The sequence below is a fragment of the Leptinotarsa decemlineata genome, unplaced genomic scaffold (genome assembly GCF_025532065.1).
Source record: "Leptinotarsa decemlineata unplaced genomic scaffold, Ldec_3_MD MMD2_tig00000218_RagTag_RagTag, whole genome shotgun sequence".
Taxonomy (NCBI): domain Eukaryota; kingdom Metazoa; phylum Arthropoda; class Insecta; order Coleoptera; family Chrysomelidae; genus Leptinotarsa; species Leptinotarsa decemlineata.
In genome coordinates, this window is record NW_027412545.1 from 3,143,124 (window position 1) to 3,169,579 (window position 26,456).

General features: G+C 38.0%; 1 protein-coding gene across 2 annotated transcripts; it reads right to left on the reverse strand.

The window, feature by feature from the left end:
- Nucleotides 1-13,994: 13,994 nt before the first annotated feature.
- LOC111512931 (endochitinase-like) lies at nucleotides 13,995-25,800 on the reverse strand. Of its 2 annotated transcripts, XM_074173276.1 has the most exons (4): nucleotides 25,348-25,800; nucleotides 22,249-22,537; nucleotides 16,453-16,569; nucleotides 13,995-15,166 (listed from the first exon to the last, which is right to left on the reverse strand). In XM_074173276.1, exons 2-4 carry the CDS (start codon nucleotides 22,501-22,503, stop codon nucleotides 15,020-15,022), a joined length of 519 nt encoding a protein of 172 aa, XP_074029377.1. In that variant the 5' UTR covers nucleotides 22,504-22,537; nucleotides 25,348-25,800; the 3' UTR covers nucleotides 13,995-15,019. The 2 variants fall into 2 exon arrangements, with proteins under 2 accessions (XP_074029377.1, XP_074029378.1); XM_074173277.1 differs by lacking the exon at nucleotides 16,453-16,569 and having other exon boundaries at nucleotides 14,543-15,166; nucleotides 25,348-25,637.
- Between the last annotated feature and the right edge of the window lie 656 nt (nucleotides 25,801-26,456).

The window sequence follows — 26,456 nt, forward strand, 5'->3', positions numbered from 1 at the left end:
ATGCTCTGTGGTGTGAAGTACAACCGGACCATGCCGCCTTTTCCACCCAAAATCCGTTTAGTAGGTGATAGGCAAGTCCAAAATGACCGTCTACTGCAACCCGTAAAGTTTTTGGGGGCTATTCAAACTTAAACAAATGAGTTTGAGTTCTCAACGAAACCAATTAGCTCATTTAGAGAAAATTCTTTCAGGTCAGAGGTTACAAGGAAAACTCTGTCAAACTCTGAAAACCTGATTTGGTTCGGAGCTGGACGGGAATTGAGAATAGGTATGCTCTGCTGTTCCATCATTTCTCACACGGTATTTCAACAATTCAGGTCTCTTCATACGATGATTCAGATGACAGTGACCTGAAAGTAGGTATGTTAGATAATGTAGGTCATCCCTGCTGTGATTTTATAATTGTTTAGGAGATACTTTGAAGGATGTATAAATGTCAAGGTCACTCCTGGTAGATTCTGCCGTTCAGATATTTAATGTTTGTTTAGCAAAGCCTAAAACGATTTTGGTCCGATGAAATCGCACGCAAGGAAGTGAGTAGCTCTCAGGCCATCATGGCAATTTGTTGTCTGACTATTGAGGAATATCTGTTTTTGCTGTTAATTACTAACGTTGCTCGGTGAAAGAAAAGTCGTTTGTATATCCGAAAAATTATCATAGATTACTGTGGGAGATTGATTTGTGAAAGCATTGCATTCTGGTCATTTACAGAATACTATGACTATTATTGTCATCTAGTAATCGGCGATCTGAATATTTTTTCCTTGGTTTGGGTGAAACCCCAATATTTTGAAAAAATCATTTGACATGTTGATAGAGACAGTACAACTTTGTGTAAAACCTTTTCCAAATGAGCGTTACAGGTGAGTCTCCATCAGAAATGATACCTTCATATTTCACCTCAGTTTTCAATGGAATAACCTCATCATTGAAGAAAAATGGAGATGAATCGGCTCCCTCTGGCAACAACTATGAACATCGTCCAATATTCTTTGAAGAATATTACTGGCTACCCTTCCAGACGTGGTCCTTGCCAGAATGAGGAGATGATCTATATAAACATACGAATCTACTTCTTTTCTGTCGGAAACGTCACACAGAATATCAATCAGGAGTGACCACCCGCCCCGAGGGTAGCCCCTGATAACCATGAATCTGATAGCCTCATCTTGGAGATTCTTATTCTATCAAATAGCATGGAGTAGATCCAACCAGTTGTGATCGATCCAATGTCTTTTTCAGAAAAATCAAATTCGATAGATTCAGGTACCTAGTGCAGTTGAGTGATTCTTCGATATCGAAATATACAGCCAACGTAGTCTCTTCATTATTGATGGATCGATTGATTTTGTTTACAAGGTTATGCAGTGCTTAGATATCAATTTGCCAGTTTGATAAGCTTACTTGTACCTGTCTGGGGGAAGTATCTAAAGCAACCCTCCTGATGTGTCCGTTCACTATCATCTTGAGTCCTCGCAATAGGAAAGATGTGAGACTAACAGGTCATACTGATTTGGTGTGTGGGTCTTTGCGGTCCACTTTACATATACCATCCTTGCTGTCAACCCACGGCGTGATTTGTCATTCCACGCCAGACTATCTCTATATAGTTTTGTGCTAGGATAACTGGCGTTCTATAAAAGAGGATGTCGATTGTTATCAATAGTTAAACTTCCAGGAAAGTAGTTTTCTATCGAAACCCCTAATGAATATTAAGTTACGTCGTTTCCGTTACCTGATTTCAGTGGAACTTTCGTTTTGTTTTGTTTCTGTAAGTGGTTAGAGTAGTTCCAAGAGGATTTCAGTTACCTAATTCTTTGACTTGATTGAACGAACGTTACTTTTCAAGGTTTTTGTTCCACCAGAAAGAGTTTAGATTATCTCTTTTCAATGAGCAGTTCTGGAATAGTACAAATAGTGATCAATATTTGCAAGTCTCCTTCCAGATATCGAATTTGAAATCTATTTACAGGACAAACGTCCGGAAGCAATAGCAATGTGATAGAATTAGTCGATATTTAATCGAAATCCATGATGTATTTAGGCTGGAGCAATAACAGCAGCCGACGTAAACTTTTTCCAAATCCATGCGAAAAGCTAGGCATTTGAATGTAATGGAAAACCATCGGCTCGTAGCAATATCTCACGAATCACTGGAAGGAGATTGAGATAAGTTCGCTCCAATAATTTTTTTTATTATTGCGTGAATGTAATACGCAACCTACACATTGATTCAAAATAATTTACATATAATATAACATAAATCTTACATAACTAATTCATTACAACATTGAAAACAACAGTACAAAAATAACATTTCAAAACGCTCAAAGGTGCGAACTTGTTAAGGTTGGTTTAGGTTTCTCGATAACTCTATTAACGTTATCATGTAAACCTTCTAAAAGATAACGAAGGAACTCATGGGCGTCTTGATGCGCATGACCCATGAATCGAGGGGCAAAACTCTGAATCTGACTTTTTAAGGAGACTGTGTTTACTGCTCTATCAGATGAATCTTCTGACCAAAATTCCTTGATAACTTCTGCGAAAGTTTTGAATAAAGCACCCTCCGTATTAGAAATATTAGTATTGATATCTTTCATGTACTGATGCTTTTCCAAAAATTCCAGTAACCATCTAGTATTTAATAAATATTGGATTGCACTGTTCATGAATCAGGTGTTGCCAATATTTTTCAACCCATTAAGCCCAAGGGTTTTGACTGAGGAATATCTCACTGATTCAATTGTGTATTGGACCAACGGAATGAGGAATTTGAAGTCAAATTTCTTGAAATTGAATCAGAAATGCTCATGGTTTTATCGAATTTGTGAAAGAAAGATAATTCCAGAACTTGTTTATTTGATGGTCATTTAAAAAGAGACGTGCAGCATGTGGAACTGCTTCACATCCCCCTGAGTTCCAAAACCAAATTGAACAAGACGAAATAAATTTCCTAAAAAACCAGAAACATCAATAGAAGATAATTTCGCTACAAGGCGACGAAATATGGTACCGATAGCAATGGGGCGAATGCCACCATCTTTTTTTATGCTATCAAAGAGGCACTATACAAAATAGGACAGATATCGGGTTTCAGTCGACCGCTTAGCAAAAGGTTACACAAGAAAGTCAAAGAAAACAGAAGCTTTTCACCTTTAAAACCAGAACTTTTTGATGTCAAGTCTTGTAAATGGGAAGGTCTTAGGGTGTCTATTCCTCCTGCTGAACCAGTGCAAAATGATCTGATTGCTTTCAATACTTGTTTTTCATCAACTTGGAGTGGAGTACAGTTCGTGCCAGGTATAGGTTCTTGACAGACGTCAGCGGGATGTTTAGCTTGAAGTTCAGTTAACGTAACATCATCAAAATCTGCAAAACTGTCCGATGAAGTCAGAATACGGATTGCCGAAGTGAGATCGCCATCCGAAACTTTATTTATTACAGATTTTGAGAAATTTGTTTTCTTTTTAGATCGACTCACGAATTTGTGAATGGAAATTTCTGGACAGGTATTGGAAATGTTCTTCTTCATGAGTGAAGTGAAAGAATTTTTACGATTTTCATTATGTGGTGGAAGACAAAAGCATCTGTATGCAAAATAAAGCAAATATTCCCAGTGATCTAACGAATTGCTCTGAATGCATTCATCAATAGCTTTGCTCAAAGCTTCTGCAGCACACATTTGCTCCTTTGGGAATTCTCTTCAATATGTGAGAATGGAGTTTGTATAGAGAAAGTCTATCATTGACAGCTTTGGTAGAACTTGCACCAGATTTGGATTCAATATTCGGACTCATTGTACAGGTTTGCATGGAAGAGGAAAACGTTGTTGACTCAGATTTATGAATTTTTGGAAAGTGAATTCTCAAACCTTTTGTTATTTTGAATTTCTTATTGCAATATTGACAAAACGAATATTTTATACTTGCATCGTGTTCAGTTGTAAAAGATAGTTCCTCTCAGATCTGCGCATCATGACTGCTAGATAAAGTATACTTTTAATCTCTGAGAATTCTATCCTGAAAATTTTTCTCTACAGCAGGCCTTGTTGTTTCAGGTGTAGTACATTGCATTTTCATTTTCCTCCGTCTTCTATCCAGTGTTCAACACATTTCTTCGATGGTTTTGACAGCATTAGTGTGCTGTTTGGTGATGGGATTTGCATTTTCGACTATCAATAGAAAAATGGAGAAACAGGGATTCATGAATCGGAGAAGAATTGGTTTATAACGGAGTGCAAAAAACTTGACATGTCACATTGACATGTCAAATTTTAAATAAATTATCTAAAGTCTCTTCATCCATTCGAAGGAAACGAAGCATGACCTCTCTAAGTACAACCAATAGTGAAATCATCTAGTTATCGCATTGAAGAATTATGTCGGTCAAGTTGAAAACACTGAAAAGTGTTGAAGCAATTATTGAAGCTACGTTGAAGCATATTGATAAGACCTTTAATATATTGATCAATTTATCAATATAAATTTATATAAATCGATCTTGTTCGAAGGAACTCTGAAATTCGTTTCAGGTCATACCTTCTCAAACAGTTCATCAAAATCTTCGAATTGTTTTTTCATTAATTCATTTCGTTTCTTTTTTCTGGCCTTCAAATTTCAAACTTATTCTGATGTCTTGAATATATCAATCATTATTTTCTCTAGATCTGGTTTTCTCACTATAAATGTTTTCTTTCTCAATTTCTTTCATAGTCATACTTGGGTTAGAAACCCATTTGAATCCTTTGAATTACGTAATATCGGAGAGAACTAACAGGTTCAGACTCCTAAATAAGGTCAAGAATAAAAGAGAACAAAATCTCACTTATTCCATTATTGAAGAACCTTCTAAATATATTTCATTACCCTTTTTAAATGAAAACATTTTCCAGAAAGTCTCTAGTCTAATTAGCATTAAATTAAAAGTTGCTAAAATTTCCTTCAAAAGTTCAAATAAATTGAGTTAACATTTAGTTAACTCAAAAGTTGTCAAAAAGTGGAATCTACAAACTTAATTGCAATGAGTGTAAGGCCTCATACATTGGAAGCACTTGCAGACCTTTGAAAGTTGGAATAAATGAACACGTGAATAAACCTGACAAATCAGCTTTTGGTCTATATATCAAATTTAATAAACACAATGTCAGCCCCAATCGTAATTCACAAATTCAAAAAGAAGTCAATTCAAAATATTGTAATAGGTTGGGTTTTCTAGAAGATTTACAAATAGACAAAGAATTACACAACAACCCCCTTTGCCTGAATACGCAATATATATTCCTTTACATAGACGATTAAATTAATCATTTCAATAATCAACATTTCTCAAAATCTCAATTGAATGTTTCATTGCTCCCTTTGGAAAACTTTACGTACTGTGGTCACTAAATATATCATTTGTCAAACCAAATATATTCTGTAATAGTTGAAGACTTTGTGTCAATGTCAAATTTTCACTTCCTTTTCCTCCTCGTATTCGGCACGTTGGAGATGGTTTTCTTTGAAAATAAAAATATTCAAACAAAAATATTCACATTTTGTGCAAATGTTTGCTTATTGTGATGTTCATGTCCACTCAGAGTGGTTTTTACTAAAGTTGTTGTACCTTAAGACAGCAGGATCTTTTGTATATACTTGACGAGTAAGTAATTCTACAATATCAAAAGAATTTAAAGTTCAATCTAAAATTAAAATACATATCATTGAATATTACTCACTTGCAGGTATCGCACTGATGATGGCGTAACAGCCGAAAGCGCTTTGCAATTTACATTTTAAAAAGTTTTACACGGAATACGATTCCTTTCCTGATTTATCATTCACGTGTATGCAGTTTCAACAAATCTCATCCTATATATTAATCCCGTGAAAATGAACAATTTCATTATAAAATGCTACAAATACTAATATCTGATCAAGACGAATACCCGATAAACATTATCTTGGGAACTCAGAAGTTTTTTGATAGAATTCTATTAACGATTAGTATGAATTTTTAAACTCGGAACGTTTCTTAATAGATTGTACGTCACTGTAAAATTCCAAGCAAGCTATAAACAAGTTATCGGGATCATAATAAATATCCACATCATGAATTTTCGATAATATCTCCATTAAATGAATCAAACGTTCAATAAATAAAAAAACATTGTTCTCAAGATGAGCATTTCTTTTCGTTTCTGTGGAAAAAACGTAATGCTACGCTACATCACTACCTGTTCGTATCTTGCAGACACAAAATTATCGATACGGTCCTAACTGTGAAAATATAATTTCCATTTTCAAATCATTTAATAACTCCTCGAGCCACCTAGGAAGCATTATGGCTATTTGCAGTGCGTCAGTCATGTGATGTTGCAGAATACTCTCCCAACTCCAACTAGATCAAACTAGTGTACTTTAATCTTTAATCAAGTTGGTTTGACAATGAACTTAAACTCAAAATGGCGTTTTAATAAGAAACACTCGATTAGAATGTACTGTGTATAACAATAATAATAATCTTGAACTTTATGCCTCTGGAGAGAAGGATCTCCATCAGTCCTTGAGGGTGGTGGAAGAGTACACGGGTTAGACAAATGTGCAATGGTCCATCTCAGAAGAGGACGATGCGGGGACTACGGAGAGGATGTGCAGGTCGTAGATGGAAGCATCTCACACCATCTGGATGCCGAAGAGACGTATACTCACCTCGGGGTGGAACAACGCCACTCACAAGAGGTAACAGCAGTGAAAAACTCTCTCCGCGGCAAGTATCAGCACAAACTTCGACAGATCTGGTCATCGGAACTGTCGGGGAAGAACAAAGTTGCTGCAACAAATATGCTTGCCGTTCCAATCTTACTCTACTCGTTTGGAATAGTGAAATGGACTCGGGAGGAGCTGTATCAACTCGACGTAAATACCCGAAAAATGATGCTTCCCCCGGTTGTACTTCCCCCGACAACAGGGAGGCCGTGGACTTTTGAGTTTGGAGTGTCTGCATGACAGAATGGTGCTGGATACAGCCAGTGAAGTCGTCAGGAGTTCAGATCCCCTTCTTTGCATGATTCGTGACCATGAGAGAGCAAGAATTGGAGCATTTCTCTTTAGGGCAGCTGCCCGAGCAGCTGATGAACTCGGTATAGTTTTCGACACTGAACGAGGTGACCACAACTCTGTCACCGAGTTGGAGTCCATCAGCCGTGAGTCCACAGGGCTAACCACCCGGTGGGCCCAACAGTTGGTACCCAATAATCAAGGAAGAGGCCCCCACAATCGACTGGCTCGTAGGGGTCAGAGGCAAGGTGGTGGGGCCCATAACGATAATTTGCCTACCGACGACAACCCTGGCAGCGACAACGGACGCTTTGAGTGGACACATGAGGTGAGAGATAGCCTTATGCATTGCTACGAGAGTAGTGAGCCCGCGAGATCGCATGCTCTGTGGTGTGAAACATCCGGAGGATGCCGCCTTTTCCGCACAAAATCTTAGGGATTACGTATCCTATCTTCGGCGGCAGGGCTATATAGTTTCTCCCCAGCCTGCTAACGAAGTGGTAGAAGTGGCAGTTCTACCACCCGTTGGCATGGCTGGAGAGGAGTCAATCAGTCAATCAGAGTCAATGGAGTCAATCAGAACACGCAGGGTGCTCCAGAGGATTAGGCCCCTCAAGCCACAAGAACTGGCTTGTTTGGATGCGGAGGTTCATAGTGTTCTAACAGAAGAGGCTGACATCTGGCAAATCAACACCGACGTGTATAACGTCGTTCAATCGCATATCGAATCTTAAGGACGAAATCACGGCTTTGCGGTTCGGAAGATTGAACGGCGTGTACAAAAGATGGAGGCTAAGATCACGTCGGCGAGACAACACGCGTCTCGTATCCAATGTATGATGGACTACAGGGCGGCCAATAGGCCTTTCACACCCGCAGTGCGGCGAATAGCCGCCAATCTACGACGTATTCATCACACTCTAAGCCAAGGCGTGCTGTTGACCACCAAACAGCACTGCCTTGATAGGATACGAATGCTAGTGGCTGCTAAGAAGTCACTAGTGAGGCGAGCGAGAAGTATCGCGGAAAATTTTAGGTTCCGCGAGAAACCTTCCCGCTTATTCCAAGAGCCTCCACTTGTTGTGGATAATCCGCCGACTGCTGATCAGGTGGAATCCTTCTGGAAGGATATCTATGAACACCCGCAGCCACTCAACTTAGACACTCCAGCCCTAGCGCAATTCGAAGCTTTCAACAGAGAGCTTCGACAGCCTGAGCTCAATGAACTGCGCAACCCGATAACCCCGGATGACGTTCGAAGGGCCCTTGTTGGTTCCAAGAACTTTGCTGCTCCGAACTTTGCTGCTCCAGGCCTAGATGGGCTGAACACTTATTGGTGAAAAAACTACCAAGTACCCACCGCCATCTGGCCAGAGTTTTCAACTCATGGCTGGACGGAGAGCAGCAGATTCCGGATTGGTTTGTCAAGGGGCGGACCGTTCTCATTCCCAAAAGCGGAGATTTATAGATTCCTAAGAATTACAGACCGATAACATGCTTGAATTCGTGTTATAAGTTGTTTACAAGCATCTTATACACACGAATACTCACCGCAGTTGACTGAGTGTTCGAACGGATATATTAGCAGAGAGGGTCGAAGAGAGGAGTCGCTGGATGCTATCGGTATGAAATTCGGGATAGACAAATGAATTAAAGGAAACCAATTACATCTTGTCATATCACCTTTTAGAGAACAATTACAATTTCATACATAAAATAACGGACGGAAATTAAACTTGCGAAAATCCCAGGTAATCAATGAACCAAAATAAGCAAATTATCTATCAAACGACCAACGAAAAGGTAATCTATCACTCTAATTGAATTAATCATGAAATGTCGCTGGAATTAATCGTTTTTGTTCATTTCAACTGCTTTTTCTTGAAATCTACATGTTGATTCGAAATCAATTATTATTATTTACCTCTACAAATTGTATAATGCTTTGTAAAATTGTTTAATTAACCGGTTCAACTGAAGAAACTTCTGTGAATATTGTTTAATTATTATCAGGAAGAGTACGAAAGTAGTTTTTCGGAGAGTTTTACATATGAAAAACAAATATTCAAAATTTAGAACTTTTAGGATACTCAGGTTCAAAAATTCTGAACAACTTCACAATAATCGGTTGATGTGAATGATTTTCCTCTATCGAATGTGTCTTCTGACGATGAAGCTGCCAACTATATTTCCAAAACCTGTACATACTGTTGCATCGTGAAACATGTAGTTTGTGCTGGTAGATACGAGATCTGTCTACCTAAGTACGAAATCTACCTGTAAAAATATACCTGAAAAAGTCAGGTATCTCGAAAAAATTTTCACATACCGACAAAAAAACGCATAGCCTCAGTCGTCTTCACTATAACGCAGTACGTAGTTCTTTTCGACAAACATCATTTTCAAATGGAAAGAAGTACCTATCATTATCAGATTTCTTGAAAATTTGAAATACTTTTCTATTGAATGATTCAGATTCCAGTTTTTGGGAAAAGCATATTTTACCATGAACAGCCCTCCATGATGAAATTAATACCAATCAAGTATCAATATTTTCTAATGGTTTATATTATTCCGAACGAACTTCAACATCATTTTGCCAAATTCTTCGACTGCAATTTCAAACAAAAGTGCAATTGAATGGCATTGACTAATAAATTATTAGCATTAGTTAATGTGAATATTACTGGAGTTTTTTCCCAACACCAAATCGTTATTTTTAACACCTCGACACGTGTTTCGATCACCAAGTGATCATCTTCAAAGAGAAAGATTAAAACAGTTTTAATCATCCTCTTTGTTGTGTTGGGAAAAAACTCCAGTAATATTCATTACTACACCAAAGATTCCAAACAGTGCATCATAAAATTAGTTAATGTCTTTCACAAATTCCTTGATAATATCCTCATTTGAAATATCTAATGATATGAAATTCTGAATTCTCAATCATTATTAGTTCCATCTACCTGTCATTATAGAAATCCAACGTCCTTATTGAAATTTGTGTATAAGTTTTCTATTTTAACAAAATGGAGGACTTTATTGACTTGGATAATTTGTCTACAGATGGCACCAGTTATCCTATATAGCAATTTTGAATTCAATAAATTGATGGATGGTGGTAGGAGATAATCACGGGTTAATTACAAAAAATACAAGTGGTAAAAAAACACAGGAATTATGAATTGATAACAGTAGGGAAACATACCAAAGTCTAAAGGAGTCGAATAAAATCATAAACATAAATAAATTCGTGGCCTAATAGGGAAGTTTGCTCTAAAATAATATTATATAGTAGAAATCACACATTGAAAGGCAAGACTTCGTTAGTCCTTGGCTCGCACAAGTTTTGACTTCTGAGGGTTGTCGGTCGTAGGAGTGCGACAGCTGGTTAACGAAAAAAAAACAGATTTGTGGAATTTGACAAACACGGATATGATTAATAAAAACTCAGTCATAGACGTAAATTGGGGAGGGACACGGGGAAGCAATAGTCATGATGACAGAATTTGAAATACTATTCTGTAATGTTGGGAAATATATTACAATTACAACGTTTACCATATTTCCGCGGAAAACTCAAAGTTTATTATAAAATAAATACACTTCAATCTGTGGATATAAAATTCGCACCTAAAATAAGTAAATGTGTGTGGTAAGTGCTGTGTGTGGTAAGTACCTAATATTAAACTAAATGTATGTTTTAAAGGCTTTGGACTTCATTATTGCACTTACAGGGAAGTTTTAACATTTACAAATCAACGTTGTTTGATGACAGAAACTCTTCAAACATCAACAAGTTGGTTCTAGACACATTACTGATATTTTACCTTTTGTAAATACTTTTTCCATTGAAGAGAACAATCACTGTGAGTCGTGAAAAATATCAGAAACAACTAGCGACGAGTACTCCTGTTGTATTCTACAAGATATTATATTCGTTTGTTTAATGTAACGTGTCATAATTCGCTCTCATTGGCGTTCATGATATCATGGCAACTTGCCGTATTTTAATTTCATTTTATCAAAATATTGCATGTGCATCCGTGTTTTGTAACAGATCAATCAGATTTCATTGAAAAAATTCATCATTTAAGTGATTTTCATTTAATCTCATCATGCCTATTGCCTCCCGATACAATATCATTACTGTCACTTTTTTCCATATTTATATTTTGTTAATTCGAGACCGTCAGATTTTATAGTACATCCCTGTTGGTCCTTTCACCCCACATAAAACTCTGAATTCACATTTACGAGCAAGGTTCTCTTCCGAAATGTTTTGAGGTTTGTCCAGTTATTTCTCAACGTAACCAAACGACGTTACCAAATAACACCGTATACAACAAGCAAAGATACACGATACCTATATACTCGTCGTGCCCTCATGCCCCCTCGCGGGTTGAGTGCCCTGAGTTGAAATCTTCTCCACAAGCTTAACGCTCCTCCGGAGCGGTCCTCAACTTACTGATGGGCACTTCAGCAAGATCTCTGACAAGACATCTGACCTTCTTTGGTCGAAAGTCAGCCTCTAGGTGCTTTTACTTTCTGATCTGTTGAATTGTTTTATCATGACTTTCCTAATTGAATTATTGCATGGGATCCCCAAAAACTAACCGGGACGAGCGTCATTTTAGTCGCGATCAAGTGTTGGTTGTCAGTCAATCTGAAAATAAGTTCAATTTGAAGTCTGGTTAAGAAATTTTTATACTTATCGGAGCCGTCTGACAGCGACTCTCGGGGGTGGTCTTTGGTTGTACTTTGTTGGCCTCCTGTGTTTGTCCCTCTCTCGGAATCTGGGGTCATCCCTATTCAGTGCGTTATGTAGGTCGCTTAGCGCTGGATTGTCGTTCGCTCGAATTCTGTCAAACGTGTCCTCTGCGTGTTTCCTCATGTATGCGTCTACGTAGTGTATCTTCAGGTCTAGATCCCGGAATATGTACCTATTCGGTACATATCTTGGAGCGTTTACGGCGGCCCTTATGCACGCGTTCATAAACGACTGGATCTGTTTTCTGTACGTCGCTGCGCACTGGCCCCAGGGAGTGCAGGCATACAGGAGTATCGGTAGTATTACGGTCTTTATAATCAGTAGCTTCACTTTCAGTCCCATGTTGATTCTTCGACCTATTATTGTTAATAGGTTTTGTCGGGCAAATCTCGCCATTCCTATTCTTCGCTGTACGTGCGACCTGAACTTTAATTTTTTGTCTAGGTCGACCCCCAAATATCTAGCTTCGTTGGTCCACGGAATCTCTTGTCCGTTGAAGATGATGGTTCCTTCCTGGTGTACCATCCTGTCTCTTGTCTGCCTGCCTGTTGCTGCGTAGAGCGCCAAAGTGTTGAAGTTGTTCTTCGGCACGTCTGGTGTGTAAAGTGAGATGAGGTGTGGTGAAAGAATGCACTTTGTGGGACCCCTGCTTCCAGTAATCGCATCGTTGAGAGTTCTTGTCCTACCCTACAGTGGCATCGCCTGGCAGCTAGAAAAGACTCGATTAATCTCACCATTGATTCCGTGTATCCAAAATTGATCTTTTTGGGCAGAAGTCCATCATGCCAGACTCTGTCAAACGCTTTGGAGCCGTCTAAGAAAATCGCTCCGGTGTTGTATCCTTTGCCGAGGTTGAAGTCTTTCGTGGCAAAGTCTACTGCCCTCAGGACTTGCAACTCTGTCGAGTGTTCTGATCTGAAACCGAACTGTTCGTGAGGTGGATTCCGAGTTCGTTGGTTTGGTCCTCTAATTTTTTCAGGATTACGCGTTGTCACTTTGGTTAAGGAAGGGGTTAAGCTGATTGGCCTGTGATTTAACCGGGAATAGGTGATTCTTCTTTGGCTTCGTGATATGGATGACCGTCGCCTCCTTAAATGGATACTAGAAGTGCTGCAGCCTGAGTATAGTTTTTATGATGTTTGTTATAGCTGCTATACCCTTTCGTGGTATGACTTTCAGAGCCCGGTTTGTTATTTGGTCTGGACCTGGAGCTTCTCGATAAGCTAGATGTCTTACGATATCCTTCACTTCCTCGGAAGATGTTGGAGCCAGGGGTTGCACGTTGTCTCTTCTTTGCCTCCTGAGTCTACGTACCGTCGTTTCCACCTGTGTCTCTATTTCTTCTACTTCGTCCGTGAACGGGACGTCGTTCTCTCTACACTGCCTTTCGAAATTGTCCGCAAATGGTTCCGCTTTCTCTTGGTCCATGTGTATCGTGCCTAGCATATCAGTCCTTTTATGCCGCCAGTTAGAAACCGACGGAAAGTTGTTCGGTTTGTAACGGTTACTCGAGTCAAAATTGTTATGGATAACATTCAATAGTACTGCAACTCCGTTAGCCTTAACGCAACATTTTCTCACTAATGTTACACGTCATTTGTTATAACCTGAGTACAGACATGTAACAGAACATTGTAAAGTACCTAATACCATCGTATTAGTATGTAAGAAGTGTTGACGCTACTTCGGGCATAAAACAATGTAACAATATAAAATCGCTGCGTTACATCTTTGTCGGTTTTTCGATACTCGGAAAAAAATTGTAAGAAAAATGGAAACTGCAGTCAGCAGTTGAACGAAAAATATAAAAAAATGAAGATAAGATAGACAGGTGAGTGTGAAAAAAATTAGTGTAGTGTATCATATTACGGCGAACTTCATAGGTTGAAACCTGTTAATGATTAAATTGATGGACGTAGCATTGTGGCATGAAAAATGAGGAATACAACTTTCTATGTTTTCATACCACTTGTATTTGTAACTAAGATTACTGCAGTTTTGTCTTATAAGCATATTTTCAAGTTTATTTATTGTTTTACTTTGCCAAGCTTTCGCTTCTAATGGGAAGCTTTCACTCATTTTTACTGCCCTGAATAAGCTTTCCATTAGAAGCGATAGCTTGGCAAAGTAACTCAGAGTTTTGATTTTTAATTTTTTGACTGAGAGACCCCGTTATTCCATTTCACTGTACATTTCTCCAGTCGCTAAGATTCTCAACAACAGAAAAGAACTGAAAAAATGGACAATACTTACAAGTAATCTGAGTTTCACAATTTGAAATTGAGTATTGATGAAAACATTTCAAAAAATTGACGCATTGGTATTTATAATAGCATTTTCAGATACCTGATATTAGTAATGTCATGTTCAAAGCTTACTGTAATGACAAGAGTGACATTATCATTATATTCGTTCTGCATCCAACTGGTCTCTGATTTTCCTTCTGGATTCTTCTACCTCGGTCTGATCAATAAGTGAACTGGTGGATTCTACTGCAGTAATTATAGGGGAGATAGGGAAGAGGGGATAGGTGAAAGCGCTCGAAAGACCTATGAATAGTCATCTTTCGGAGGAATAGTCCAGTCATAACACGAAGACGATTGTGGATACTAACAATCGAAACGTCGTGAAGTAACTTGGTTCGAAATATTTTTGAATTTTTGATTTTTTTTTCATTTTTCAATTCATTTTCTTTTTTTTTTTCTTTTTACTCTGTGGTCATTTTCATTTTGTATCTTGATTATTTTATTCGTTTCATTCTATTTTCATTTGCTCATTAGCTCAATATGATTGATATTTTAGCCATTTCTGTTTATTTTATTTGTTCTTTCATATATTTCGAATCATAGAATCATATTAGACAATGGTCTAATAAACTAATGAAATTCACCATGAAACACTGTCAGTCACTTTGAAACAAATCAGCATTCAAATAATAATGCTCAATCTTATATAAATCTTCAAATATCTCGAACCTGTTAGGAGTGAAATAAAATAAATCTTTTCTGGCTTACATTCTTCTGAAAAAAAAAAAATATAATGCTATATTTCGTAGAAGTTAGGCCTCAGATGAAGATAATTATAAGACAATTACGTTATGTACAAAGAAAGCTACAGGATCTGAAGGAGACACAAAAAGGGAAGATTTTTATTACGAAATGAAAAATTTCTGTATTACGAAAACATTGTTCGATCGATAAGCGATACATCAATTGCCGAAATTAACCTTGTTTCCTAATCCTTCATGAAGATATTTGAGCAAAACTTGTTTCGTGCCACAAACACCATGAATATCATCATCTTCTAGGTGCCAGACGTTGACACCGAAAAAACCCTTCGATTTTATGTAGTCACCCTGAAAAAATACGAAATTAGATTATTCCAACTCAACTTAACTTTTCGAAATGAATTTGAGTTAATTAACACATCAACAATTGAAAGATTACTTTTGAAAGTATATATGTATTAGGTTATATATGTTATTAGGTCAAAAGTGAGTGGGCCTTTTCGACCCTCCACCGCAACCCGCAAAGGTTTATTGTGACTCACACCTATTCAAACTCGACCAAATGAACCTAGCTTCGTAACGAAGTCGAGTAGTTTAAATGATGAGTAATCTTTCAGGTCAGATGGTAGAAGTGTGGTTCTACAAAACTCTGACAACCTGATTCGATCTGCAGTGGGGCAGGCACAAAGTATACGCTCTGCTGTTTCATCATTATCCATACAGAGGCGACACACTGTGTCTTCCGATAGACCGAGTTTCTGCATATGATGATTCAGACGACAACCTGTAAGGAGACCTGTTATACATCGTAGTTCATTCCTACTGTAGTCCAACAACTGTTTGGTTTCAAGCTTCGAAGGGTTAATGAACGCCTTGGAGTGAGCCAATCCTGGAAGATTTTGCAAGAAGTATTTAAATCTTCTTGCCATCCAGGTGTTCAGTGTTTGTTCGGCAAAACCTAAAGCAATGCCAATGATAGGTTCTGGTCCGATGAAGCTACTTGCAGCACCCTCCAGTGTACTCACTCCCGCACTGTTGAGAGGGTGTAAGTAACGGACCGAAAGTATGACGGGGAGGTGTTTGAGCCATAATATTATATCAGAACGACGTTAAAGACTCATTCGCCACTAATGACGCCAAGTGTAAAAAAGTACACAAAGCCACATTACGGATCCGTTACAGAGGTACGGTATCTGAATCTCCCGGAAAGTAGGCAGAGCAGGCAACTATATATTCGTTCTACCCTTCCTGACCGGTAGGAAAATTTGGATGGGTATATATTAGGAATTTGTTCGAACAGATTTGTCTTTGAATAATTTATATTTCAGCATATCTGCATTCAACAATTTAAAGTGTATAAAGTGCATGCAGGGATCATACAAAACAATATACATTGTGTGCATTGAGAAAATTTGAGTAAAATTTGAAAAATAATTTGAGGCGAAATGGTCCAGTATTAAAAGCTGAAAAAAATATAAGCTATTGATTCTATGCAATTTCCTTTTGAATGAAAAATCATTGTAACTTTTTGATATGTAAGAAACATGTGTCATGATGAATGACAAATGAAACCTGTACTGACTTTGACATAATGAACGGAAATAGGTAATATTTTGATAATACAAATACATCACCTTGATTGAAACAGCTTCTTTTGAATTGTATGCAAACCACTGATCGTCTTTATATTTGTACGGCGATTTCTGGTCATTATCCCATACTTCGGTAAAATCGGTATAGTTTGAACAAATCTAAAAGAAGGTAACAAAACCGGTCATCCGAGATCTGCGATAATATTTCGTTAGTATGTTAATTTTTCGGAAAACCCCACTGTATTTAGTTATAATCATAAGTTATAGAGATGCATATTTTAATAATTTTGAAATCCTTGTAAAAAAAGGTATCTATTAAATATCTAGGAAATGCTTACATTTAAAAAAAATTCTTCAGAGTGTCAAATCGAAATATGCGGAATTTATTGTGAAGTAAATAGCTTTAAAGTTATAGTTATCACCATTTATAGACCTCCAAGTGGAGAGACTTGGATAAAATCCTATATGAGTGGGCGGCATTTGGCAGTCAAATATAATAATATTGTGTCCAAGAAACATGATGATGAACATGATTCTCAGAGATCAGTACTGGAACCTTTACTTTTTGTGGTATTTGTTAATGATCTCTCAGAACATGTTCACAATTGCCACATAACTATGTTTGCAGATTATACCACAATGACAATCACTGGGTCTACACTGGAAGATGTATTAACAAGAGTCAAAATGGTTATTGAGGGATTTATGTCATGGTGTGAATGTAGTAATTTTATATTAAATACCTGCAAATCTGTTTGGATGAAATTTTATAACAGAAAAAATAACATTCCAGATGGAGTTGATATTACTGATGGAATAGCGATGCCACAGGATGTTAAATTTCAAGGAACCATGTTAGATGAATCTTTAAATTGGGATCTACATATCGATGGGGTTTGCAAGAATGTGGTAGAGATCTTTATAGAATATTTGTTGCCCAAAAACGCATTATGAGACTGATTTTTTATATGGATTATCGTGATAGCTGCAAACCTATTCTTGTAAGGGAAAATATATCAGTTCCATATATATATATATATATATATATATATATATATATATATATATATATATATATATATATATATTCAAATGTGTGACTTATGTAAGAAATAATCTTGCATCTCTTGAAACGAATGCTTCTACTCATTATCATGCACGTCATGGTGGTATGTTAAGGATACCCTCGCACAATTTAAAAATTCTTCAATATACAATGCTATCTCACTTCACAATAAATCACCTGATTCAATCAAGGAGTCAAAATCATATGAAATATTTAAGAATAATACGAAACTATTCTCAATAAAAAATGTTTTTATAGTTTAAGACTATTGGAGTGATAATTCCTGGGAATAATTCCCAATGTAATATAATATATGTATTTGTTTTTAAATTTTAACATTTGTATATTAGGTGCCGTGTTTTAATGTTTTCATATTTATATTTTATCTTTATTCTTCAATTTGTTATTCAAGTATGTCTAACTATTATTTTCATTCTTAATATGTATAATATGTCCACAGGAAGGGGTCTTATCACCCCTTCTTTGGAACATAGTTCTGGATACCCTAATTAATCACCTTAACAAAAATGCATACGCAGATGACATAGTAATCTTGCAGACCGGCAAATTTGTAAACACACTCTGCGATAGAGCGCAGGATGGACTCAAATTAATAGAAACATGGTGTAAGGAACACTCAATGTCGATCAATCCCAAGAAGACTGAGATGGTCTTTTTCACCAGGAAAAGAAGTTTAACGGGCTTAAAACCTCCCGAAATCTTCAAAAGCAAACTAAACTTCTCTGAAGAGGTGAGATACCTTGGTACTATCCTCGACAAGAAGCTAATAACATGTAGAGCAAAAAGAGCATACGTGGCTTATGAGCAATGTCGGAGGCCAGTGGGACGCGCATGGGGTCTTTCACCCCGTGTGGTCACCTGGATCTACACTGCAATAATAAGACCTATGTTAACGTATGGAGCCATTGCATGGGGACTGAAAGTTCTACAAGCATCGGCCATCCAAAGATTATATCAAATACAGAGACTGGCTTGTTTAAACATCACAGGAGCCATGAGAACAACACCAACCGCGGCAATGGAATTAATCACGGGTCTGACCCCTCTGGATTTGTACTTTGAGGTGGTTGCGTTAATGGCCATGGTACGATTGCGCACGGCTGGTGTAAACCTCGAAGTAAGAATGGGTCAATTGAGGCTGGGCTTATGGCGGGAATCGCTCACTGCGCTGCAGGCAACAAGTGATGCAATTGAACCCAAGTTTGTGTTTAATAAACCCTACAAAATACAAATTGAGCAGAACACAGAGTCAGATGCTACAAATGCAATACGGATTTATACAGACGGCTCAAAGACCAAAGAAGGCTCAGGATGTGGAGTGTACTCCAGGTCACTGAGCCTAAGGATTAAGTGGGAAATGGGAAGAAATACCAGCGTGGTCCAAACAGAACTGGCTGGTATCTCAATCGCCACAAAAGAAATAACCAAGAAAGGAATTTCTGGCAAAAACATAACAATCTGCACTGATAGCAGATAAGCACTATTAGCCTTGAACAGACAGCGTGTTACCTCAGGGCTAGTACTAGAGTGCCATCAAGATTTAGCCAAAGCCTCGGTAGATAATAACAGTATCCTGAGGTGGGTTAAAGGGCACGACAAGAGTAAAGGCAATTGCATTGTCCACTCTTTAGCCGAAGAAGCGGCTGGACTAACAATTCTAGGACCCAGTGGCACCCACGGCCTGATGACTTCGACAATTGCGGAACTAGTCAAATGTTACACCCATGCTCAATCCTTGAAGAGATGGGATGAAATCTGAGGATGTAATCTTGACAGGATCACCTTGGGCGACCCTGGGAAGCTGGCGCCGAAGAAATATCTGGCGATGACCAGGAAAAATCTACGCCTTACAGTAGGATTTCTGACTGGCCACTGTCAACTAAGGAAACACCTCGATAATATGGGGCTAGTAGACACACCTCTGTGCAGGATGTGTGAACAGGAAGATGAGACTGTCAGGCATGTCCTGTGCGAGTGCCCGGTGTTATCGTCAATAAGAGAGTGTGTGTTCGGCGAGTCTTGGCCTACACCTGCCGATATAAGGGGCACCTGTCCACCTTTCTGGAAAGGACAGGATGGACGATGACCTAGGAGGACAACTCCTCGGGAGGATGTATAATGGGTCACATGCGGCCTAAGTGCGTGGGCTTACACTCACCCTCCCTACTCTACAGATACAGATACAGAACATATATTACAATTATTGACTTACCATATGTACATTAAGTACCGAAAATGGTTCATAAAATTATTATTATTATTATTATTATCATATGCCAGAATATATTTCAGATTTGGTATCATCTCGCATATGTTTATTTCATCGCGTGTATCGTCAAGAGGACTAGCGAAAAATTGCTCTCCGCGATAGACAAACAGAATGTTTGAGATTGACAGTGACAGTACGGATGTAAAAACGTACGAGCTGGTGTGGTGGTGCTATCGAGTATTCAGAAATCAAAGTGCTTCTTTATACTCATAAAGAAATCAACCCCTTACAGTCCACTATTCGATGCTGATTGGGCGGATGCATCCCCTTTACCCGGAAGCTGCAGAGTAGGAGCAGGTAAGGTGAAAACCTTTGACGATTTGATACGACATTTTGGGGATACATGCCAAACTCAATCAATTCCGCAACAGAGTATATATCATGAAATGACGATTTTTTTAATCGGATTGATATATTTCCAAAAAAATTCATTGTTCTCAACTCCTCCATCAGAATTAACAGGATATGAAACTGTCAATATCATAAAAACGTCCCCGGATTGTGGCACAAATCAAATGAGAAAAAGGGTTTATCCGATACAAGTACTTTCTCATACGAGCATTGAATCACACATAAATCTCTTTTCCCTTTTAGTTTGTACACGAAATATTCATAAAATGAAGGAACCCATTACTCGTGTACTGAGAAATTCAATTATCAATGATTATTTTTCCCAATGCATGAAAACAATTGAAAAGTTGAAGACTAGGTAGCGTTAACAACCGCTATATGGAGTGGTAGTTGGAGCTCTGTGGCTGGATGATCGATTTTCACTGTCAAATCCGAGCTAGGAATCGCACGTTGAAAGATAAGACCTCGGAAATCCTTTATTCGCACAAGTTTCATCTCCTAAGTCGTTCATGATAGGGCAACAGCTAGTATAACGGAAAAACGGTTTTCAACAGATTTTTTTTACTAATGTCAAATACTACCAGACTTCAATTTCTTACATCTAATTAGTACTTCATCAATATTGGGAGGAGTCTAGATCTAAATCCCAGATAAAAATGGGTGGAATAAGTTTTTGCTGATATTACAAGGAATATATTTTTAGGAGAAATGAGTTTTTGAATAAAAAGTTTTTTGGCTTCCGCTACTCCTTTTTTTATTGAAAATTGTGTGAAACTTCCAAATACAGAAAGCAAACAATTAGGATGAAAATAGAGATTTGTCGATCAACGATAGAAGTAATTGTCAGACAAGAACCGAACTGGAAAAAACCCTCCCGAAACAAATACTTCCACAGGAACATTGAATTACACATAGACAAAATACTCTCAGACAACTACTTTCACATGAACATTGAATTGTACAAAAAAAACTTTTTTCCATTCAGTTGGTAGGTACTCAAATATTATTCACAGGAACGTTACACAATTTAATACTCGTACATGAAATATATATGATATATAAATATAGTTTGAAAAACTAAAAAACATGCTTTTGAAGAATATCAAACTAAAAAGTTAAAAATATTTAAAAAAATATTTTTAACTTTTCAGTTGTGTTTTTTAGTTTTTTAAACTATTTTTTAATTTTTTAGTTTCGTCTGCTATAAAAGCGTGTTTTTTAGACTTTTCAAACTATATTTATTTTATCTAAACTTTGGGATCAATCAGCCGTATATTGTTTCGAAAAATGACCATTGATATTTTCCGATTCCGGAGAAGGAGCCTGAAAATCAGCTGCCAAGCCCAAGGCAGCAGGCGCGCAAAGGAGGGTTACAAAAAAGACAACAGGCGCGCGTGTTAATAAAAAAAATACTTTTTTCAAATGAAGAAATACATGTAAAGTTAGTTCGAATTATATCAAGAAGGTTACGTACAGCGCCATCTGCCCGCGAATAGATCAAGCAAAAATGTCGATAATTCTGTCAAATACAGATCCCGAGCTTGAGAGTTACGAACAAACATACATTCATACAGGTGAAGCTAATAAACGCGTGATAAAATGATGATAATAATAATAAAAATTTCACATGAAGTTTTGTGTTATGAATGAAATGAGTACTTCGTCTTGTAATATTATCCAGATACGTGATAACACAAGTGTTTCATTCCGAAACTTCGAGGTCCGCCATTGAGGAAAATGTTGGTGAAATTTCATATCATAACACTTTGTGTAGCGTTTCTGTGAATGATACCTGATTCAATTCCATATCGACTGTTCGGAGTAGAAACTGGATAGGAAAAAGTGATTTTTGTATAATTCAATGTTCATATAAAAGCAGTTGTTTCGAAAGTATTTTTCTTTCGTGTAATTCAGTTTCATGTGAAAGTTGTTGTTTCGAAAGGGCGTTTCCGTACAGTTTGTGTGATTTGCATGATATAAACATCTTTGAAAATAGTTTTTTTTTTCATTCGGAAGTTTACCACATTTTTTATATAAAGATCAAATAGTGAAAGCCAAACGGCTTTTATTCATTTCCAAGTTTCTTACATTTCATTCAATACTGAAGTAATATTGATAAACTAATGCTTACCTCGGAATACCTCAGCACCCCGACTAGTTGGCCCTCAACTGGAGAATATGTTGAATGTTGGTTTTTATCCTTGAGCGTGAACGATAAACTATGAAAGGCGATGCTCAAAACTAATTTGTTTCTATTGATGCCTGCTTTTATCCAGTTATTAGCAACCGCATTCATGTTGAGATGACTTTTTTCCCACTGAGATTGTTTTGAGGAGGGATATAAAGCATTATGATTTCCAGTGTGATTACTCCATGGTCCGTACATATCGTATGATTCCACAGTGATGTAATCGACAATCCTAAAACGTTCGTGAGATATTGATGGAGTTCAAAATTATAAAATTGGTGATATTTTGTTGAAAATTCCTTTCAGTACTTCATGGTATTTTGTGCAAAGTGTCCAACTTTGGGGTAATTGTTATTAATTTCGTATCATATGAGATATGCATAATTTGACATGGTTGCAAAAAATTCAAAATAGTTGTATTCGATTCGCATACGGTAAACTGAAGTATGCCCATTCATTCAATGACTCAGGTTGGTTGAAAATGAATCAAATGAGAGAAATACACCTCTTTACAGTAAGTAACCCGTAAAATTTTGCAATCAGGAACACCATTATATTTGCGGAAAAAATTGTTTTTTGGCGAGGAAGAATGATTCGCGTATTAAACTACTGCTCATTCCGAAACACAAAACCACATTATACACATGTAGTTTTTCATACAACACAGCAAAACTAAACAATAGATTACCCCATGAACTCAAAGACTTCAGTTTGAGAAATTTCAAAAAACGTTTGAAAGTCGTCCTCCGAACAAGGTAATGATGTCTTTACTATCTGATGACTCTTGCAATGATTTTTGGCACATGTACAAGCAGGCTTCAATTCTAACGATATGAAATTATTCAATTATTCAGCTACTTTACTTATTAAGTCTATTATCATTATATTTTTTTTCGCCTACTCCTTGTATCTATTATACTATACTTATATAGTATGGGCATATAACACAGATATATCAATAATGAAGGTTTTTGTGATCTTAATCTATAAGATTAAGCGTGTACGTCCAAGGTTGGGTTAAAAAGCAGCTTTAATAGCTGAACCCCGCCCATTCATTAAACATGCATTTGTAAACCATTAAATATGATGAAAAATACATCTTATTTTAATTTTTTTTACCGTAATGTGCGCTGGTAAGGCCCTAGCCCCCGAAGCCCCGACACATTCGGGAGGGCGCGCCAGCATTATCAACCAATGACCACTCCCCACACCGTGAGGTAAGTGATCATTGGGTCCGAGAATCATGTACCCTGAGCAAGCGCAGTATGCCAAGAATGACAGCCTTCTGCATCTGTGCGGCTAAGATTTCTGCCTTAGTGCGGCAAGCCGGTATGATTTTGAGATTCGAGAGTAGAGATGGCATCATTTCACCAGAACAACCATCTTGACAGTGGTCTGGATAGAGTCTGCGGAGTTCGAAGAGAAAATCTCGATATTTTATCCGTTTTTCCTCCGCTTTTCGGACGATATTCGTCTCGCCAGGAGCTGAAAACTCCATGACAAATATCGTCTTTTTCTGGTGGTCGAAAGGGCTACATCAGGCTTATTACCTTGTATGAGCCTGAGGGTGGGGAACGAATAGTTCCAATAAATTCGGCACTTCTCGTTCACCACAACGGATTCAATATCCCCCGGAGCGTAGGGCAACACCGGTGACTCGTCAATACCGTGAGAGTGCCATAGATGGTAATATAGCACTTTTAGGGCCGCGTTATGTCGTTGAATATAGGCCGAGACCATATATGCTGGATATGCTAATAGCAAGTGCATTAGGGTCCCAGACGCCTCGCGGCAAGCTCTGCACCTTATGTCGGGAACGCGACTGCGGTAGACTGAGGTGTTGAAGACACCATCCTGGCATGCCATGATGAACCCCGCAGTTTCCGGTTTCCGACTTCAGCCCACTAGACCTGAGGAAAGCAAAACTCAGGCACTTTGATAAGCCAAGGTCTTCAATGTTATTGAAGAAGACCCCATGCATTGGCTTATCCTTGTGTTTCCGCAGAAGTGAGCTGATCTCCGCGGCTTTTATATGAGCTTTTTGCTGAACGGGTTCCAACTCTGTGACAGAGTTGTGGTCACCTCGATCAGTGTGGAAAACTAAACGGAGTTCATCAGCTGCTCGGACAGCTGCCCTGGAGAGAAATTCTCCAATTCCTGCTCTCTCATGGTCACGGACCATGCAGAGAAGGGGATCCGAACTCCTGACGACTTTACATGCTATATCCAGAGTACGGCTCTGCTGAACTCTAAAAACCTGATACTGTCCCCAGCGGGGCAGGCACAAAGTATGTGATCTGCAGTTTCATCATTTTCCAATCAGTGACAACATACACTGTTTTCCGACAGTCCGAGTCTCTGCATATGATGATTCGAATGACAGTCACGTGTAAGAAGGCCTGTTAGAAATCGTGGTTCATCCCAAACAGTTGCTGTAGTCCAGCAACTGTTTGGTATCAAGCTTCGAAGGGTGAATTAACGCCTTGGAGTGAGCCAATCCTGGAAGATTCTGCCTGCTAGAAGTCCATAAATCTTCTTGCCAGATATGTAGATGATATCCCAGTCTGCTTTACCGGTAGCTACAGGTAGGTAGTAGGGCAAGTTGGCTGAATTTTATAATTCCATTCAATTATACCATTGAAATAGATATAATAATTCTGCAAATTTTCTAGATGTGACTATTATCAAAATTAATAATAAACATGATATTACAATTTTTCACAAACCATCTTAGACAGACCCTGTCATACATAGTTCCTCAAGATATCCCAATCATCATGAGGTAGCAGCATTCATTAGTATACTTTACAAACTTTTGAATATTTCACTGTCCGAAAGTAATTTTTAGACAATTGAGTTTCATCAATAAAATATCTGTCAACAACGTTTACAAGCTCGACATTATTGACTCCATTCTTTGCAAAAAAACTATGAAAACAAGCCAATCACCAGGTGTTTACTCAGCATTGAAACTGCAACTCGTCATGATCCTTTCGAATAAACTTTTCGACATGAAAACACGATTTGGAATATAATACTCACTCATTCAATTTTGGTGGATCGTAACTGTTTTCTTCTGGATCAGATAGAACGGTTGCACTTACTATCCAGTTCTTCTTTCCAAATGCTTCCTTAAGTTTTCTCAGGAAAATGATAAAGTTTCCCTGTGAATAAATATATAGTGGGTGACTTTTTTGCTATTTGGTTTTTCAGTGTGAATTTTTTCATTGTTTTATGAGAATATTGCTGCTGTATCGCTAATGCCAGTGTCAATTAAGATCGCGATATGTCAAATCGTTTCCATTGTCAACAATTGGGCTTTGTTTTATTCAATCCCCTGGAAGATTTGACGTGAGGACTTCGTTATGGAACCATACAAAATACAGCTGCTGTAGAAACTGAAACCAGATGACGTACCACAACGTAGTTTGTTTGGTGAATGGGCCTTAAAAGAGTTGGATGTAGATCCATTTTTCTATCAAAAAATCCTCTTCGGCAACGAAGCCTATTTTTGGCTCCATGGGTACGTCAACAAATAGAAATGCCGAATTTGATGTGAGGAGCGGCCAGAGGTAGTTCAAGAGCTGTACGGTTTGCTGTGGTTTGCTAGCCGGCGGGATCATTGGACCACAGTTTTTCAAGAAAGATGGAAATCGCAACGTTACATTCGAAGTAGCAAGGTACCGTGCGATGATGAGTGAATTTTCCCACAAAATGAAAGAGTTGGACTTGGTTGACATATAGTTTCAACAAGTCGGTGCCACATGCCGCACGGCATACGATACCTATTGAAGGGCGAGTTTGGCGATAATTCAATCTCACGTTTTGAAGAAGGCCGCCAAGATAACGTGATAAGACTCCACTAGATATTTTTTGTGGGGATACGTGAAGTCTCTCGTGTACAGGGACAAGCCAGTCACAATTCCAGCCCTGGAAGATAACATTACAGCTGTCATTGAAGAGATACCGGCCGAAATGCTGGAAAAAGTATGTCAAAATCAAAGCTCACATATGAACCACCTACGGCGTAGCCGCGGGCAACATTTACATGAAATAATTTTCAAAAAGTCAATGGCTGGCATTCATTCATCGCCCGAAGTAAGTATTTTATTCCCTTTGCAAATTTTCTGTGTTTTTTCAATTTTCAAAAC

Coding starts and splice junctions, on each gene's coding strand:
- LOC111512931 (XM_074173276.1), bottom strand. CDS start 22,503: ATGTACGGACCATGGAGTAATCACACTGGAAATCATAATGCTTTATAT. Junction 16,570..22,248: donor GGGTGCTGAGGTATTCCGAG/GTAAGCATTAGT, acceptor ACCTTCTTTTAG/ATTTGTTCAAACTATACCGA. Junction 15,167..16,452: donor AAGAAGCTGTTTCAATCAAG/GTGATGTATTTG, acceptor GTATTTTTTCAG/GGTGACTACATAAAATCGAA.